The sequence below is a fragment of the Dendronephthya gigantea genome, unplaced genomic scaffold (assembly GCF_004324835.1).
Source record: "Dendronephthya gigantea isolate DGI-Jeju-01 unplaced genomic scaffold, DenGig_1.0 000000F, whole genome shotgun sequence".
NCBI classification, from domain to species: domain Eukaryota; kingdom Metazoa; phylum Cnidaria; class Anthozoa; order Malacalcyonacea; family Nephtheidae; genus Dendronephthya; species Dendronephthya gigantea.
The window spans coordinates 5,570,496-5,586,207 of NW_021163010.1; the positions used below are offsets into that span (position 1 = coordinate 5,570,496).

At 35.4% G+C, this 15,712-nt stretch overlaps 3 protein-coding genes across 3 annotated transcripts; 2 read left to right on the top strand and 1 right to left on the bottom strand.

The window, feature by feature from the left end:
• Window positions 1-663: 663 nt before the first annotated feature.
• LOC114520957 (nascent polypeptide-associated complex subunit alpha-like) lies at window positions 664-3,906 on the top strand. Its single transcript, XM_028541355.1, has 8 exons — window positions 664-769; window positions 887-945; window positions 2,161-2,465; window positions 2,764-2,796; window positions 3,085-3,177; window positions 3,284-3,355; window positions 3,641-3,691; window positions 3,766-3,906. Exons 2-8 carry the CDS (start codon window positions 900-902, stop codon window positions 3,778-3,780), a joined length of 615 nt encoding a protein of 204 aa, XP_028397156.1. The 5' UTR covers window positions 664-769; window positions 887-899; the 3' UTR covers window positions 3,781-3,906.
• Window positions 3,907-5,291: 1,385 nt separating this feature from the next.
• LOC114521712 (PTB domain-containing engulfment adapter protein 1-like) lies at window positions 5,292-11,417 on the top strand. Its single transcript, XM_028542236.1, has 10 exons — window positions 5,292-5,351; window positions 5,428-5,578; window positions 5,719-5,780; window positions 6,877-6,948; window positions 7,178-7,288; window positions 7,701-7,838; window positions 7,955-8,185; window positions 8,645-9,197; window positions 9,901-9,980; window positions 10,748-11,417. The coding sequence occupies exons 2-10, from the start codon at window positions 5,536-5,538 to the stop codon at window positions 10,778-10,780; spliced, it is 1,323 nt and encodes a 440-aa protein (XP_028398037.1). The 5' UTR covers window positions 5,292-5,351; window positions 5,428-5,535; the 3' UTR covers window positions 10,781-11,417.
• Window positions 11,418-11,992: 575 nt separating this feature from the next.
• On the bottom strand, window positions 11,993-15,112 carry LOC114516630. The gene is made up of 4 exons (XM_028536160.1): window positions 14,635-15,112; window positions 14,137-14,234; window positions 13,597-13,723; window positions 11,993-12,805 (listed from the first exon to the last, which is right to left on the bottom strand). Exons 1-3 carry the CDS (start codon window positions 15,027-15,029, stop codon window positions 13,608-13,610), a joined length of 609 nt encoding a protein of 202 aa, XP_028391961.1. The 5' UTR covers window positions 15,030-15,112; the 3' UTR covers window positions 11,993-12,805; window positions 13,597-13,607.
• Window positions 15,113-15,712: the final 600 nt, after the last annotated feature.

The following is a 15,712-nucleotide window of genomic DNA, read 5'->3' on the forward strand; positions in this document are numbered from 1 at the left end:
TGTTTTTAGCGTAAATGCTAATACGGCCAATCTAAGAGTAAAGGCATTTACGCGTTTTTTATACGCATGTACACGTACGGAAAATTTTAAATGCTTTTAAGTTTTTATTACTTAACATCTAGGTCAACTAATGCATACTAAAATATGCAGAAAACTAAGTTCCTCCGATTTAGTCACTTAGTTTTTTCAAAGGTAACATGTATAAGGATTTAGACTTTCACGTGCGTGTACGTGCGTATGAAAAACGCATCAGTGGAAATCTGCGAACTGCCGTGTTGAATGAAGACTGATTACGTTGAGTTAGTACAAGCATGTCATGTATTTGATTAATCTTATAATATATATAAGTCAGTTCGATGTTTGCGTTGCTTCGTTGTTTCTGAACTCGTTGTTAAAAACCCAATTATACAAAGATGTGTGTTTTTATTCCTTTAACTCTTCCACGGCCCACGGGCCTGGTAAAGTGCAATCATATTGTTCAATCACAGTGTGTGTAATAAATGATGCATGATTGAAGATTGAATTATGTATTACACTCATTGTCATTTAATAGAACCTGGTTACCTGCTAGAATCCTTGAACCATTGAAGGGGCGGGGGCCGTGTGAACGAAACATGAAGAACATAAAGTATTAACGTGAACAGCAGGGAGGCCGCTGACAATCATTTTCGAACACGTTCCTCAACGTGATAATGTTCCTTTTTCTTTCTGTGCCGAAATTGACTACCAGAAATATTAACTGGTGGTCTGTAATCCTTGCCAATCGAAGGTTAGTACTGTCTTTTATCGTTTTATATTCATATATTCGTAACAGCAGCCTATATTAAATACTTTAAAATACTTATTTTAATTTGTGGAAGCCTGTTAAAAGATAATTTTTTAACAGAACAGACTAAAGAATGACAGCGCCAGCCGTGGAAAAACCTACTGCTGAAGAGAACGAAGGTGACGCCTTATTTTTAAATTTATCATAAACATAAAACGTAACCTTAACGTGTTCATATTTCATATTTGAGACTCTTTAAATTGATTCACTTAATTCTTGTAAACGGCACTCATTCTTAGAGATATATAAGGAAAACTATCTTTAATTATTGGCAAAACAGTCATTAGAATCGATAAAAATATGGGGCCATTTGCAAAGGTTTACCCAGCTTTGCCACAAGCAATGTGGGGTTTGTGTATCGAGCAATGGAACCTGATTTCTAATGAACATCAGACAGTAACCTTGGCTTTTTCATTGAAAAACTCCCAAACAAATCCTTGGTGAGATAGAGACATAGAGACATAAAAATTTTTCACCTTTTGTTTATTGGATTAGTAAGACTTGTGTTGATAAAGCCCAGTAATAATTATATTGGTCCTCTCATTTTTTTAACCTAAAAGTTTTTTCAAGATTGGCAAAATATCAGCCTTAGACCTTACCATCACATCAATACCATGACCAGTATGCATTGCAAGTCCTTGTTCCCAGTTAGACATTTTTTAGCAAAACATCACCTCCCTAAATAAAGTTAAACAATGCTTTGAGACCTCATGTTTACGTTTACTAACACAATCCGTTTAGTTTGACAATCCTATTTGGCTGCTTGGTGACTAGGTCATCAAATCAGATGATTGAACATGATTTACATCTTGTAAATTTCTCACATAATGTTGCACTGTATTCTATGATATTAGGACTTAGGAGTGACATGTTCAGCAGAAAAATAACATGTCTCTAAGTCAGTTTTTGAGGCTGAAAAGAAAAGGTTTACAGCAATTGTATTGTAGTCGTCCTCAGGCACACATCCCCTGTGTACATTTTTTTTACAAATCCTTCTTTTAAGGACTTAGAAAGTGCTCGATGATTAAAACTGTTGTGTGAGGGGAGTTATATTATGTTGCATTATTGCTCTATCCTTTGTGTCTCAAGTAATTTTGTGTCTTGTAATGTGTCACCCTCCCCGAGTTTATAGTGCACATTGTATAAAAATGGCCCTATGATAATCAGATTATGAGATATGAGAGCACATAATGTATATATGTAGTTAATTAGCATACCCTGGGTTGCAAATCATTTTAAACCATATCAGCGAATATGGTAAAAACTTTTAGTTTTTTTGTCGGTTTAAGGGATTTTGGTTTTGAAGGATTTTTGTGTTGCATTGTTAATCTCAGGTTCAGGGACTGAAAGTGACAGTGATGATGACATTCCCGAGTTAGAGGAGGCCCAAGGTGTAAGTCAAAGTGTCAGTGAAGTAGCTGCTGCTGCTGGTGTCCCAGAAGAATCCATTAGCAAAGCAAGGCAAAGTCGTAGTGAGAAAAAAGCTCGTAAAGCTGTTCAGAAACTTGGCCTGAAAGCTATCACTGGTGTAAATCGAGTTGCAATCCGAAAATCAAAAAATATCTTATTTGTGATTGCAAAACCTGATGTTTACAAAAATCCAAATGGTGATACATATATTGTATTTGGTGAAGCCAAGGTATATATTACCAGTGATATTTCTTCAAATATTTTTATGTTTTACAAATGTGAAATGAATTCAAGATTAAATTTTTCATAAGCTTCATAATACATCACATAGGGACAGTAGTTATTGGATTTATTTTAAGTTGTAATTGATGTGATCTACATTTACCAGACTTTTATATAAATGTTTTATGTATGATTAAAATAAACATAATAGCATCTGTGCACAGTATAGTTTTGTGTGACTGTAGAATTTTAGTTCGTGTTTGACCTAAAACTAACTGTTGACCTTTTTGTATGCAATTATTTAGATTGAAGATCTTAGTCAGACAGAACAAATGAGGGTAAGGTGTTCCAAACTGAACTTCGCTTTCCTTTTTATGTGCTTGATGATTAAAACCAACACATTGAGGGAAGTCCTGTTGTGCACTGTTTGCTACAAACTTACCCTTGTCTACTGCAAATGTGTATGTTTTTTAATATGTCACCCTCCCCAGCTCTCAGTTTGTATAACAGGAAGAGGCCCAATGAATGTAAGATTATGAGATATGAGAGCACACACAGCATGTTATCCAGTTCCATTACCCTTTTATAGCTCTAGATTTAAATTCAAATCTTTGCATGAAATCTAGGCTGCAAAGAAATTTGAAGCAACAGAAAAACTAATGTCAGAAATCAGTGAAGTGAAAGAATCTGTTGAACAGGAAGAGAGTGATGATGAAGAGGTAAATAAATTGATGTGGAAGTTTATACAATATAGGATACGAGAGCCCATCTACGATGGTAATATGTTGCGTATGTGAATTCTAAAAATTCAATTCTTATTCCTAGGTTGATGAGTCAGGTGTAGAGTCGAAGGATATTGAATTAGTAATGCAACAAGCAAACGTATCCCGATCAAAGGTAAGTAAATCTAAAGGAATAACCCACATTCCAACTCATAATATAAGGCCTAGTTTATAGGTCCTTTTCAATTGAATTAGGTGCGACCAAGATACGACCTATGCGCTAGGCCTTGGCCTATGTATCTGTAAGAATGATGTACACAAGATTAAAATGCAGTATTCCACTATGAAATTATATAATTTTCGTTTAACACCGTTTAAATAGACCGCCCTCTGGCTAGTTGAATTTTAGATACATTTGTATGAAAAGATATGGCAAAACTATTCGTTTTTCCAATTTTAGGCTGTGAAGGCTTTGAAAAACAATGCCAACGATATTGTCAATGCTATAATGGTTTGTATAATGTGAATAATATAAAATTATATATTGTATTTATATCAAGCAAACTTATTACATGTATTCTGTAGGAACTAACGATGTGACATCGGAGACTCTCGGCAACGTGTTGGTTCAAGATTGAAATTCTGAACTTGCAGCGTTGTAAACAATATTTTAGGGAATGCCTTTGTAAATTTAAAAGCTACTAATTTTTTTTTCGTAAAACGTTATTATGTTGTTCATATTGTTGGGTTGCATGTTAGTTGGCGTGGGGTACAGTCAGTCGTACAAAACCCTGATCTCTCTCGCTCGCAAGGTTCTTCGTTATGCCTCTTCATAATTCGTAAGATTCTTTTGTGTCAAAGTTTGATACCATTAAATTACCATACGATTCATTCTAGCCATTCCCCCTATTTTTTTAGCACATCTAAAAATTGATGAAGTTAAGGCACGTATACATAAAATGAGAACACTTACCATTTTTTAATCCTAAACTGAGACTTCCGAGTGAATGCGTCATGCGTGAGTACGAAAACTTGGAGTGGGAAGCGCTATAGCTTATTAGTTGTTGATTCATTGAAGATATATTACGATAAAGAATATCTTCGTTCGATTTTATCACCTACCGAAGCTGGATACAAGTATAACACCTTTTTTGTCGTTTATAGACGTTACGAATTCCGCGTAGCTTGATACTAATAGAATCACACGTTCTTTGTACCGTTCGACGCACGTATTTTGTAAAAAATCGTTATCTTTTTTATATCAAATCGTTAAAAAGTTATTTTACGTCAGCAAAAACACCATGTCATCAACCCAACCCAACTTGGTACATCTTCCACATTGTAGTTCTGATGCTCATTGTTTTAAATGTACTTATAAAACAAGCTATATTGCATTCTTACAATCTATGCTTGCTTTACGGTATTTGCGGGGGTCTCCAGATATTTTGACCAAATTTGTTCTGACGGTGCCCACAATGACACCAACATTGTTACTAACAATGTTGGTGTCATTGTGGGCACCGTGAAGTCCCGTTTACACTACACTCGATTTATTGGCACAGCACGGTTAAAACCCCTTCCCATTTCATCTGTGCTCGGCCTTTGTTTTAGTATCCTGATTCAGGATCCTAAATAAATAACACTAATAAAATTTAGCCGTGCCGCGCCGATAAATTGAGTGTAGTGTAAACGGGGCTTGATTTGTAGAACCAACAGGTTTTATACAAGTAAATGAACCATAAGTACAAGTGGTGGTGGCTGCAACTCAGGCTATAACTATTGTTGCTGGTAAAAAACGATACCGTTATTCGAGGTTGCGTCTGCCGGTACTGGGTTGGGTAACCAAGTTTTTAATAATTGAAATCGAAAAATTAAAATGTTTAGGAACAATAAGTTCCGCTTTTTCCCACGTGTACAACTTAGTAAAGTTGATGAATCTGACTTCTGGTTTATGCTATAACAGCAGGCACCCACTGAGTAATGAGTATTTTGTAAAATTATAGAATAATTTCTAAAGATGGTTTATCTTTCGATATGCACCAGTGGGAACCTGGTAGTAGGAACAAACAATAGTTACGTAGTATTTCAAAAGAAGTTCGGTAAGGAAACTCGCAAGCTTCCGCCAGTCGAATTGTCTGTGAAAATTGAAATATAGAGTTTACAATAGAAAGGTATCTTCTTATTTACTGCAAAAATTACTTGTTGACTTTTGAACCGCCCACGAAAATATCGTCCTATGTCCTGTAGGCTCCTAGCGTGCTGGTTGCGTGCAGTCCACGCGAAACCTTCATCTGGCAAAGCAGAGGAAAGTTAACTCGTTTCAATTTTTGTGGCATAATTTGAGAAAAATAGGCCATGCAACGTGCTAAAATAGGCAAAAAGAAGAACGAACAGCCAGGTATGTATAAGAAAGGAACTAAGAATATTTCGAAAGAGATTAGTAGTTAAAAAATGCGTTATTCGTACACGAGTCTGTTGTGGTCAAGTGGAGCGCATTCGACATAAAACGGGAAAACATTCGCTTTTTGTTCGTTTTAGATCCGAAGTGGCGACATTCAGATGATGCCGTAGAAAAGGGGAAAGTGAGCTATAATTGCAAGGTCCGTCTGTGTTGACTTTTATATGTTATATCTCAAAATATCTTAAATATTTGGGCATTTATTCTACAGTATGGGAAATGTTATATAAAAGCCAATATAATGCAAAGAAGCCGAAGCTATAGATCTGTGTAGTTTGTCTTGTTCATTGCGAATATCTATGACACTGAGCAAAATCGTATAAAGCGTAAATCATCGATATACGATTGTCGGTGATTCAACTATGCACATATATGCATGAAGCTTGTTTTATTTGCTTTATTTATAGTTCTCCTCATCGGGAAGTTGCGTAAGCGATTTCTATTGTCCCTAGTTTAGGCCAATTGTTCGCATACCTTGGGAATGCCAGCTGCAGATATTCGCAAATTCCAAAGTTTAGATACTTGGCGTTTGTTATTCTGTAATGTGTGCTATAATGTGAAAACGGTATTGATTAGTCAATGCTTGGCAAACAGAAAAAGCAAACATCGCTGTCGCAGTTTTCTCTTAATTTGCATTCAATCTATCTTCACACCTTTCATAATCGATTCGATCTTGTCTATTAATTTGTTAATAGCTTTATTTTCTTATTGTATCAAGAAATATCATAGAAGATTCACTGTGTGAGATTTGTGTAATATTCTTGTTTTTCAGGTTTCAATATTTATACCTAATTCACTTGGAAATTTATATTTAAACATCTCAATTAACCATACCCTAATATTTTTAATTGCACACTTCTTGAAATGGCCCCTAAAAGGCTAAAACCCCTCCCCCCAATCTTTTGAATTCTTCCAAAAATGATCACTTGTCCATTAGGTAAATGCATTAGGTAAAATAATGCATGATTGTCAAAATACACCAGGTATAAGTATATTCAGTAAAACTTGGATTAACCCTATTAATTTGAATAGAAACATTTTATCTTTTGACAGTGTGAAAGTTGATTGCGTAGAATATTGTCTTCCATTGTATATTTGCCCTACAAAATTATTTAAGAGTGCACTGCAGTTCCTCCTAATTCCAAAAGTTTCCCATAGAAATACAAGAATACAAGGAAATTACCATGTAAATTCTAGAATTGTTTAGAAAAACTAGCATCCATTTCACTTTTATACAGTTTTGGGGTAGCACACCTGTTACTCAGTCCAAAGGCTCAGAATTAATAAAGGAATCAATAAAGAAGTTACAGGTAAATCATAATGTGTTTACAATTTGAACTGATAAAGATAGCATGTTTTAATGGAATTTCTGATATTCAAGTAAGCTGACACTAACAAAGGAGCCTCCTTAATTTGTATTTAGTAAAAGAGCGGCTGTAAAGAGTGTCTTGAAAACATGTTCAGGCATAAATCATAAGTGCATTTGTTAAAAAGGTCATTTTAATTTTTTCTTAATTTCCACTGTTCTTTTCATTTAAGTTTGCCAATGATATCAAGAAAAGTGAGGAAGGTTTAAAAGCAAGCAAACTTAAGAAAGTGGAATTGTGTATTTCTACCCAAAACCTGATTCTGACAGACTTAAAATCTAAAGTATGTTCAAATTATCTATAGACTTTAATCTAGTGACCTTCGAATACTAGTTAAACAAGCACTTAATTCGAGTGAATTGCTTATTGGGGTGTCTTCCTTTCTCTCATATGAATAAATATATATTAAACAGTACTCCAGAATCCACAGAGGTGTAGGTTTGATTCCTACCATTTGACTTCATTCAATCATTTATGTTACATAGAGCACAATTTCATTTTATATTAGGATGGAATGTATTCTCTACATTTTATGTTATACTGTTCTGATTATTCTTTATAAACATTGCCAAGTTTTCATTTTATACATATTCTCAGCATATGTTATGTGCATTACATTTTTAAAAATGAATGGGGAAGGGGGTTTGAAAGGGTGAGGAATGAATTAAATTCTTCATATTTTTTCTCTTTGTTAGACAACTCTTTACAGCTTTCCATTGCAAAGGGTCTCGTATTGTGCTGATGATAAAACAAGCAAAAAATTGTTTGGTTTTATTGCCAGAGACAAGGAAACTTCGCAACACCAGTGCTACATCCTTGAGTGTGAAAAAAATGTAAGTTCGTTTATATGCAGTATTTTCTCTGTTCACAAAATTATAAAATAAATAAATACCTTGGACTGATTGGAAGAATGAAGTTACAGTAGTTACATGTACATAAACGTTTTTAGGCTGAGGAACTAACCCTGGCAGTAGGGCAGGCATTTGAATTGGCATACAAGCGATACAAAGCGAATCAAGCCGAAACCGGAAAAGACGTGAGTCAAATGAAGCAACGTGTACAAAATGCGGAAAAAGAAAACGAAGTTTTAAGAAAGAAACTCGAAGAAATGGAGAAAATGAATCAGAAACAAGCCGCTCCCCCATCATTGGCTTCTGTCGCAGCTGCTCCCGCTAATCAGGTAAGAAAATTGCTCGCCAACCTACTACTGCTCGTGATCGATCAAAATCTTCACCAGTCATTTCTATGGTAGTTGGTACAATCGATCGTTCTCCCAAACCATTGCTGTTCTATCTACTCCATTTTTTTGCTCTTGGGGACGCCTGAGAGTTCACATTTACAGTAGCTAGCTATATAACTGTATTGGCGTACCTGCGTGATCAATTTTTTTAAGTAAAGCTAAAAGATTGCGAAAAATGATGTTAAATAAACAAGTAAATAGAAAGAAAATCAGCTTTGAGCTTCCGTGTAGTAACATTCCTTACTTAATTCCATACGAAAAGTCTGTAGGTATCTGTAGATATCTTATTTTTATAATGTCTCATAATGCAGCAAACTGCGTGCTCCTAGAGTCTAGAAAGTACTGTGAAGATCGCACCTTTATTCGGTGGATGTAAACATTGTGATCTTTATACTACAGAGCAATGTGCAGACAAATGTGTCTCAACCACCAGCGCAGCAACCATTTGATCCGTTTGCTGAAAGTTCCGTATCGGCCTTTGAATCTTCGCCGTTCGACATTCAAAGCCCCCCACCTTTCCAAAATGATCCCAGACCTTTACCCCCCGGTGTCCCCGTTACTGGTGTCAACCCTTTTGCAGTCCCAGGCCCAACAGAGCCTCAGGCAGTATCCAATAACAATCATGCAGGAGGTGATCTGCTTGATATATTCGGCAGTGAACCGCAACAGGCTTCAAATAACTCTCAAAGCCTGGGAGATGATATATTCGATCCATTAGCTCAGATCAACGGCGCTCAGGAACCTCCACCGCCACAACCAAACTTTTCCTCGTTTGATCAACAACAAGCCCCGGTTCAAGCAAATATTCCGGCATTTGATCAGGCGCAAAGCCAGCCAGCCCAGTTGGCATCCGTGTCTCGTCCACGACCTGCGGCAGCATCGGCAGGATTATTACCACCGCCTCCGACGAAACAAAGTATCAAGGAAAAAAATAGAAGTTCAGTTCCAGGAGGTACACAAACTACATTTTTTTCAGCACGAGAAACAACCTTATTCAATCAAATGTAATGATTGAAGGAAATATACTTTATAAATACAAAAATTATAGTATAGTTGAAGTTTGGTCACACCACAAAAAAACATACTAACATCACTATTAAGACAAGCACCTGGAATTTTTTTCTAGTTACATTATGGGCGCTTACTATTACACGGTAAAAACGGCCAGACCGGTCCTGTTCTATTTCAGTACAGACAGATTACTGGTGTTAGAGTGTTTCAAAAGCTCTGCATCCCAGTACATTGTTATTTACATCTGCCTAGCACGGGAAATGCAATTTCACTGCTGTGTTCTTAACGAAATACTCTATTTCATTTCAAAATATGACCGGTCTGACAATTTTGGCCGTCTAAAGGAAAGCGCCCTATGTTAGGAAAGGTGGGTTGGATTATAACGCTATTTAGAAAAATAAACACTTTCTATTTACAACGTAGAATCGAATTTAGGGGTGTGGAGTTGTTTAGAAAAGTACATGCAAGTGGGGTTTTAGGCGTATTACATGTTAAATCAAGCGCTGCGTGATATGAATTCCGTTCTAAGTATACTACTCACGACACTCACTACAGTATATTACCATAGTTGGTCTGCGTCACAGAACGCAATGCAGCACCGAACCGAACTTGGTGGAAATTAATATGCTTTGGAATTCTTTTAGCTGAACAAATGAATGGTGCACCTGGACTAAATACACATGCTGAAGCAGCAAATAATCCGCAAGGACTGCAAGAGGTGCAAGTAAGTTGTCGTTGTTTGATACACTATCAGTAAAACAGCAGTAGCAGCGTGAAGCATTTGAGCATAAGTAAATAGCTGAAATGTAGAAAGAACTAAATATATTTACCATTTAAAATATTATAAAATATTATACAAGAAAACCATCGATTTTTCAATCTAAAGACCAAGGCATAGCAAGGGCCTTCGTATGACTTTCTATAAGAACGTCTTTTGGTGGTGGAAACGTTGATACGTTTACTTTTTATATTTCAGGCAGTAGATAAAATAGTATATCCACACACTATATACATTACTTATACAGTTTACAAAACCAGTCGCAACATTTATCCATCATTCACACCACATCATATATGCATCACTGAATGAAAAACAAGGATGAAATAATGTATACTGACTGAATGTTAGCTTCCAGTTTGTGACAGTAGCAAACCATTTGGGAATAAGCTCCCTGTAATTGTATAAGTTTGTTTTCAGTAACACTTTGTGCCCTCAATAAACCCCGGGGTAAATTACCCATTTCCCCCCACCCTCTCGAAAGCACATACAGTAATTTGTGCATGACCCAATTTCCCAAACGTTCACCATCACGAATAGACAATGGTTGAGTAGCTAATCAGAATATAGGATTTGTAATAGACAATAGTCGGGTGTATACTAAAACAGTATAGAAACACGGAAAATTATTTCTATGTCATAAATAATGTATGACTATTATATTATTTATAATTTTTTTTATTTTATCTTGATTGACATGTTTCTTTTTACAGAATGGCATGCAGAACAATTTAGTGCTGTTTTAGCAAGATTTACTCTTGTTCTATGGTCACGATTGCTTCGTTGTGCGAAACGATTGGGCGCGCGTATAATTTTGCGTATGATTAGAAAGAGAACCGCAAGTCATCTTATCCTGTTTTTATAGAAAGAGTTCAAAATGAAATTTAGAATTTTCAATTTTTTGAAACCCTAACTGACCTTCCTTGCTTGCCGGGGAGTGGTTCGATAATTAATTTAGGGTTTCAGTTTTAATTAAAGCAAATTTTTGTCATGCCGAATTTTGTAACCTTCAATTTGCATGCATGACCTTTAAGTTTCATATATACGAAAACATTAAATAGAAATATGTATAGTCAATTTTATATGCTACAATTAAATTGATTGGCAGTTGATTTGAATTCAAATTACATAATAGAAAATAGCCTGTTGTCGAGTTCGCTGTTGGCATATATCCATTGTTCCATATTTTCCCATATTTTTTTCAATGAAAACGTCTAAGAAACGCTAATAGCTTCTCTTCCTTACGGGCAATTATCTAGAATGTGTAATCTAGAATAATTCTGTATGTTTCACGTGTTGTCAGATTTACTATTGAAATTAATATATGATGAAAGAATTATCTAGTTTAGTGGAGATTTCAAGTGAATAAAGTTGAATGTTTGTACAATTGCATCTGCGATGTTATTTTGTTTGGCGGATACCTTCAAGTTTTTTATACTATCGAATGTTAAATGGGACTTTTCTTTTTTTTGTATTGTTTCAACTTTGGATTGAAAATAGCCTCCTTTCACAAGTTATTGAATGGAAGACGGGACTGATCAATGATTTGGTCATGTTTATTACTCGAGTGAAACTATATGTAACAGAATTAGCCGCAAATTAGCCGTGCACGGCGTGCAGTGCGCTTGCGAACTCTTAATAATCAAATCATTCAAACAGGCAGGAAATAAACGTGAACGGCTTTTAACACAGCTTACAAACTAGAATTGACTTAGCGTTTTCCTGCTAAACCAGTTTATTTTAATGTGCTGGGTAAATTTTAATACAATGTGCAAATGCCAAATGAAATAGAAAGTGAGGCAACCACAGACACAAAATCTGGCTCCAGTGTGGGCAGAGTGAATACCCTGGGAACGGGTTGCCGAAAACTGTATAAAACTACAAATCACATTACATAGTTTTTGTTAGACCTTGATAAATAAACAGTTTTACAGTAGAATTCAGTATATTTGAAGTCCCTTTATTGTTTAAACGAATGATTTATTTATAAACAATGCTATTACTAAAAGTGTTTGACTTATTTATAGCACATACAATATCAGATATAAATAGTGGCAATGCTTACAACTTAAATGAAAAATTCTGTCCCCTAAAGCAAAATACAAAAGGCCCGATTCTGTGACTTACGGTGACGTACTGTATTCTACAATATTTGGCTATACTGCCTATACTGCAGACGTTGCAGTATAAAAGTAATTTGTTACAAATAATGGATTTGTAGTAAAAGAAGGAACTATATTTTATATCGGTTAAAAAGGGCCACATCACAGCAATTCTTAGTTTCTAGAAAGGGTTAGAAAGGGTTAAGTGCGGTTACAGGGCTGTTAAACGGCGCAATTTTTCATCAGAATTGCAATACGATTCTACTTTCGAGAGATGTAAATTTGGCGCTTATTCTGTTAAAATTAATCTTTTAAAAGTAGACTTGCAAGAAAAATTGCACCACTGTAACAGGGCATGGCCTTTCGAACCTGAATGTAAATGGCCTAACATGTATATATGAATAAATACCATCGAAATTATATATTACACGAACATTTATATTTTCAGGTGATGTGCTTGTCCTAAAAAATACCGTAAAATTGTTTATATACACTATATCAATTCTAATTCTAAAACCTGCAATAAAAGTTAGGGCTTAAAGCCAGTGTACTATTTACTTCAGCATATTCACTACATTATTTTGTGTGCGACATTCAAAATTGCCTAATTTCCAGTTGAATTTCTATGGAATCCTGTGAGATCGGTAGCACTGTGTTGGGAATGATCATCTACAAAAATAAAGAAATATTCATGCAGGGAATTAAATTCACAGCAAAAAGAGAAATTTTTCAGAGACGATGTTGCCCATGGCAATACCATAAGATGATCAATGCTACCATCGGGGGCGTGGCGAACGAGTCAGAAACGGGGGGTGTACGTGATTTTGACAACTTTTGATAAGGAAATGCCCATTTTCCATCGGGGTACGCGTCGACGTTTTTAGCGAAAGTGTTTGACTGATTGACAGATGATGTAAGAATTAATACGGTATAACTTTACTCCCGGACCTTCCCATACGGATATACTCGATGCGATACATGCTTGGTGACAAGGAAGAATTTTTTTCATATTTCAAGCATCTCCAGCTGATCTGGGCATAAAAATCAACCAATCAGAAGCTAAATCTTTTAAATCTTCGACAAAACTGAATTATCATTTTCTTCATTGCATATTACTTTGACACTCGAAAATATCAAGTAATTTTATTATATTTATGTGAAAACACGTTTATCTTTTTCCCAACTGCATATTAGAATTTAAATTATTCACCCTTTATACTATTAGTTGGAAGAATAAGGACAAATAACACCAGGCACATGATAACTCAGCTTTGTCGAGACGCTTTATGACGTCATGATCTCAGTTAAGCTGGCTAGATCTTTAGAAACGGCCTATTTTAAACATCTCACCACGCCCCCCCCCCCCTCCCCCGGTCGCCATGCCTCTGAATGTGATGTTCTGGCAAATAATAGCTTTTGTTCTCCACCTTCACATAGTACACAGTAGGTTCAGACACTACCTTTACTAGTATCAATGAGACATAGAATTGGTACTATCTGCAGCCATGACTTGCGCATTAAGTCTTTTATAACGACTAAGATCATTGATGACATTTTCCATCTTACCAACACGTTTCGTCTTCCCATCTATATGGAGAGTATCAATACTAGTTAGTAGTTACAACAAACTATGTCATTCATTAACCATACTCTCTAAATACATACTGTACTACAGCAAACTGTATTATACCATACTGATTGATAGACTATGGTATTAACCAATCACCTTGTAGTACAGTAGCAATCTTGCTATGTATAGTCTATGTTAATGCCATAAAATGCAATCAATGCAATGCCATGAAACTTACTGTAAATTATATATAAATTTACTATATCATAATATGCATTGTCATCAGTCTAAAAATTCTTGATGCATAAAAGTATCACATGTCTCATATGTCAGAAACATATAGTCAGATATATCATTCACATTGTTTTCTTTATGCCACCATGTTATCTCCCTAGATAAAATATCTCCCTTGATAAAACTGACTTATTACATTTGTTATGCTCAGATTTCTGTTTTCGTCTGGGTAACCTGACTGCAGGCATAGTATCCATCTCCTCAACATAGTCAAATTCACTTTTCTTCACAGCACTACAAATAAAAAATCATACTTCCAATATTGACAGGTTCACTGGCAAGATGCACCTACACCCACATATTACAGTCTTTATGTCCAGATGTTTTTAGTTGTCACTACAACCATCTAGGGATGGCTATGAATTGTTTTGCAACCTTTTCAATGGAGCAACACATAATGGAGCAGACTTGCAGAGCATGCGTTTGTATAGATCATATGGTATATCAATTGCATTATAAAAGGTTGTATCATTTCAATTCTTCTCATTTATTCTACATTCAAAATACTCCTATTTCTAATTTGTAACTATGCGTTGTAACTATGTATACACATTTTACATTTATATGATATGCATTCGGAAATGACCGCTGAATAGACTATAAACTTTGACCATTCGTGATAAAAAATACTCGCCTTTTATTAGTTGATGAGGCTTCATCTTCAATGGGATCCACAACTGGACTTTCGTTGGTGTTGTTAACTATACACGTGGAATTTGTGGTTGCATTGGTATGATTGTTTACACTGTGGGTTTCATCCTTTATTGACTCCAGTCTACGTTTTGACCCCTTACACTGCAGAGCAATATAGCCGTTATTTTCTATTTGTGTGTATAAAGCATTCAAGTTCTTTGGAATATACTGGTCGGTAGTATGACTCGAAGAGCTTAAATTCAAAATCTCATCGCCTTTATCTTGATTTGATAATGTACAATTCAGTCCTTTCAAATTTGAAAGCATAAATTGTGTATAACGCCCTGTTTCATGTTCTTCATCGCTATCAGATACGTGCCATTCACTTTCCATCATTATTACCAACGAGAATTTTGTTTTATTCAAGTGTTATCCCATTTCAAGCAGGTGTCATTATTGTAGCATTTCAGCCGCCATTTTTTCCTTGTCACTTCCTGTTCAATGTCAGTGTTGTAGAATAATCCATGTTCAGTAAATCCTAAATACACGACTAGATTAGTTTAAGATTAGTATTAGATTTAGGATAGGAGGTAAATATTTATAATCAACTGTGTTATAACCAGGGAGCATCTTCTCCAAACAATTTTGCATCAAATGTGGTTTTTCACCGCCTAGAGGTGTTTCGCCTAAAATAGATCAAAAAACCTTCTCATTTCTCAACATTTCAAACTAAGGAGAGTTAGTTACTAGTGTTAAACTAAAAACTTCAAAAATAAGAACATTTTTTAGTAACGCCGTAAAGAACACCCCGAATTATTACCGTTAGTATATTAATAGTTTCAATAGTCTGGGTGTTTTAAAATAGAGACTCAATAATAATATATTTCTGCGCATCCATCAGCGACGTTCCCAACCAAACTTTTCGATTAGTACTAAATTCGGGGTGTTCTTTACGGCGTTACTGAAAAATGTTCTTACCGTTTTGAAGTTTTTAGTTTAATAGTAGTATTTTTGTGTACTAAATTAAACTAATTTTTGTAATAAACCAGCTAGAGATGCACAGTCTCGTCTGTACTGTC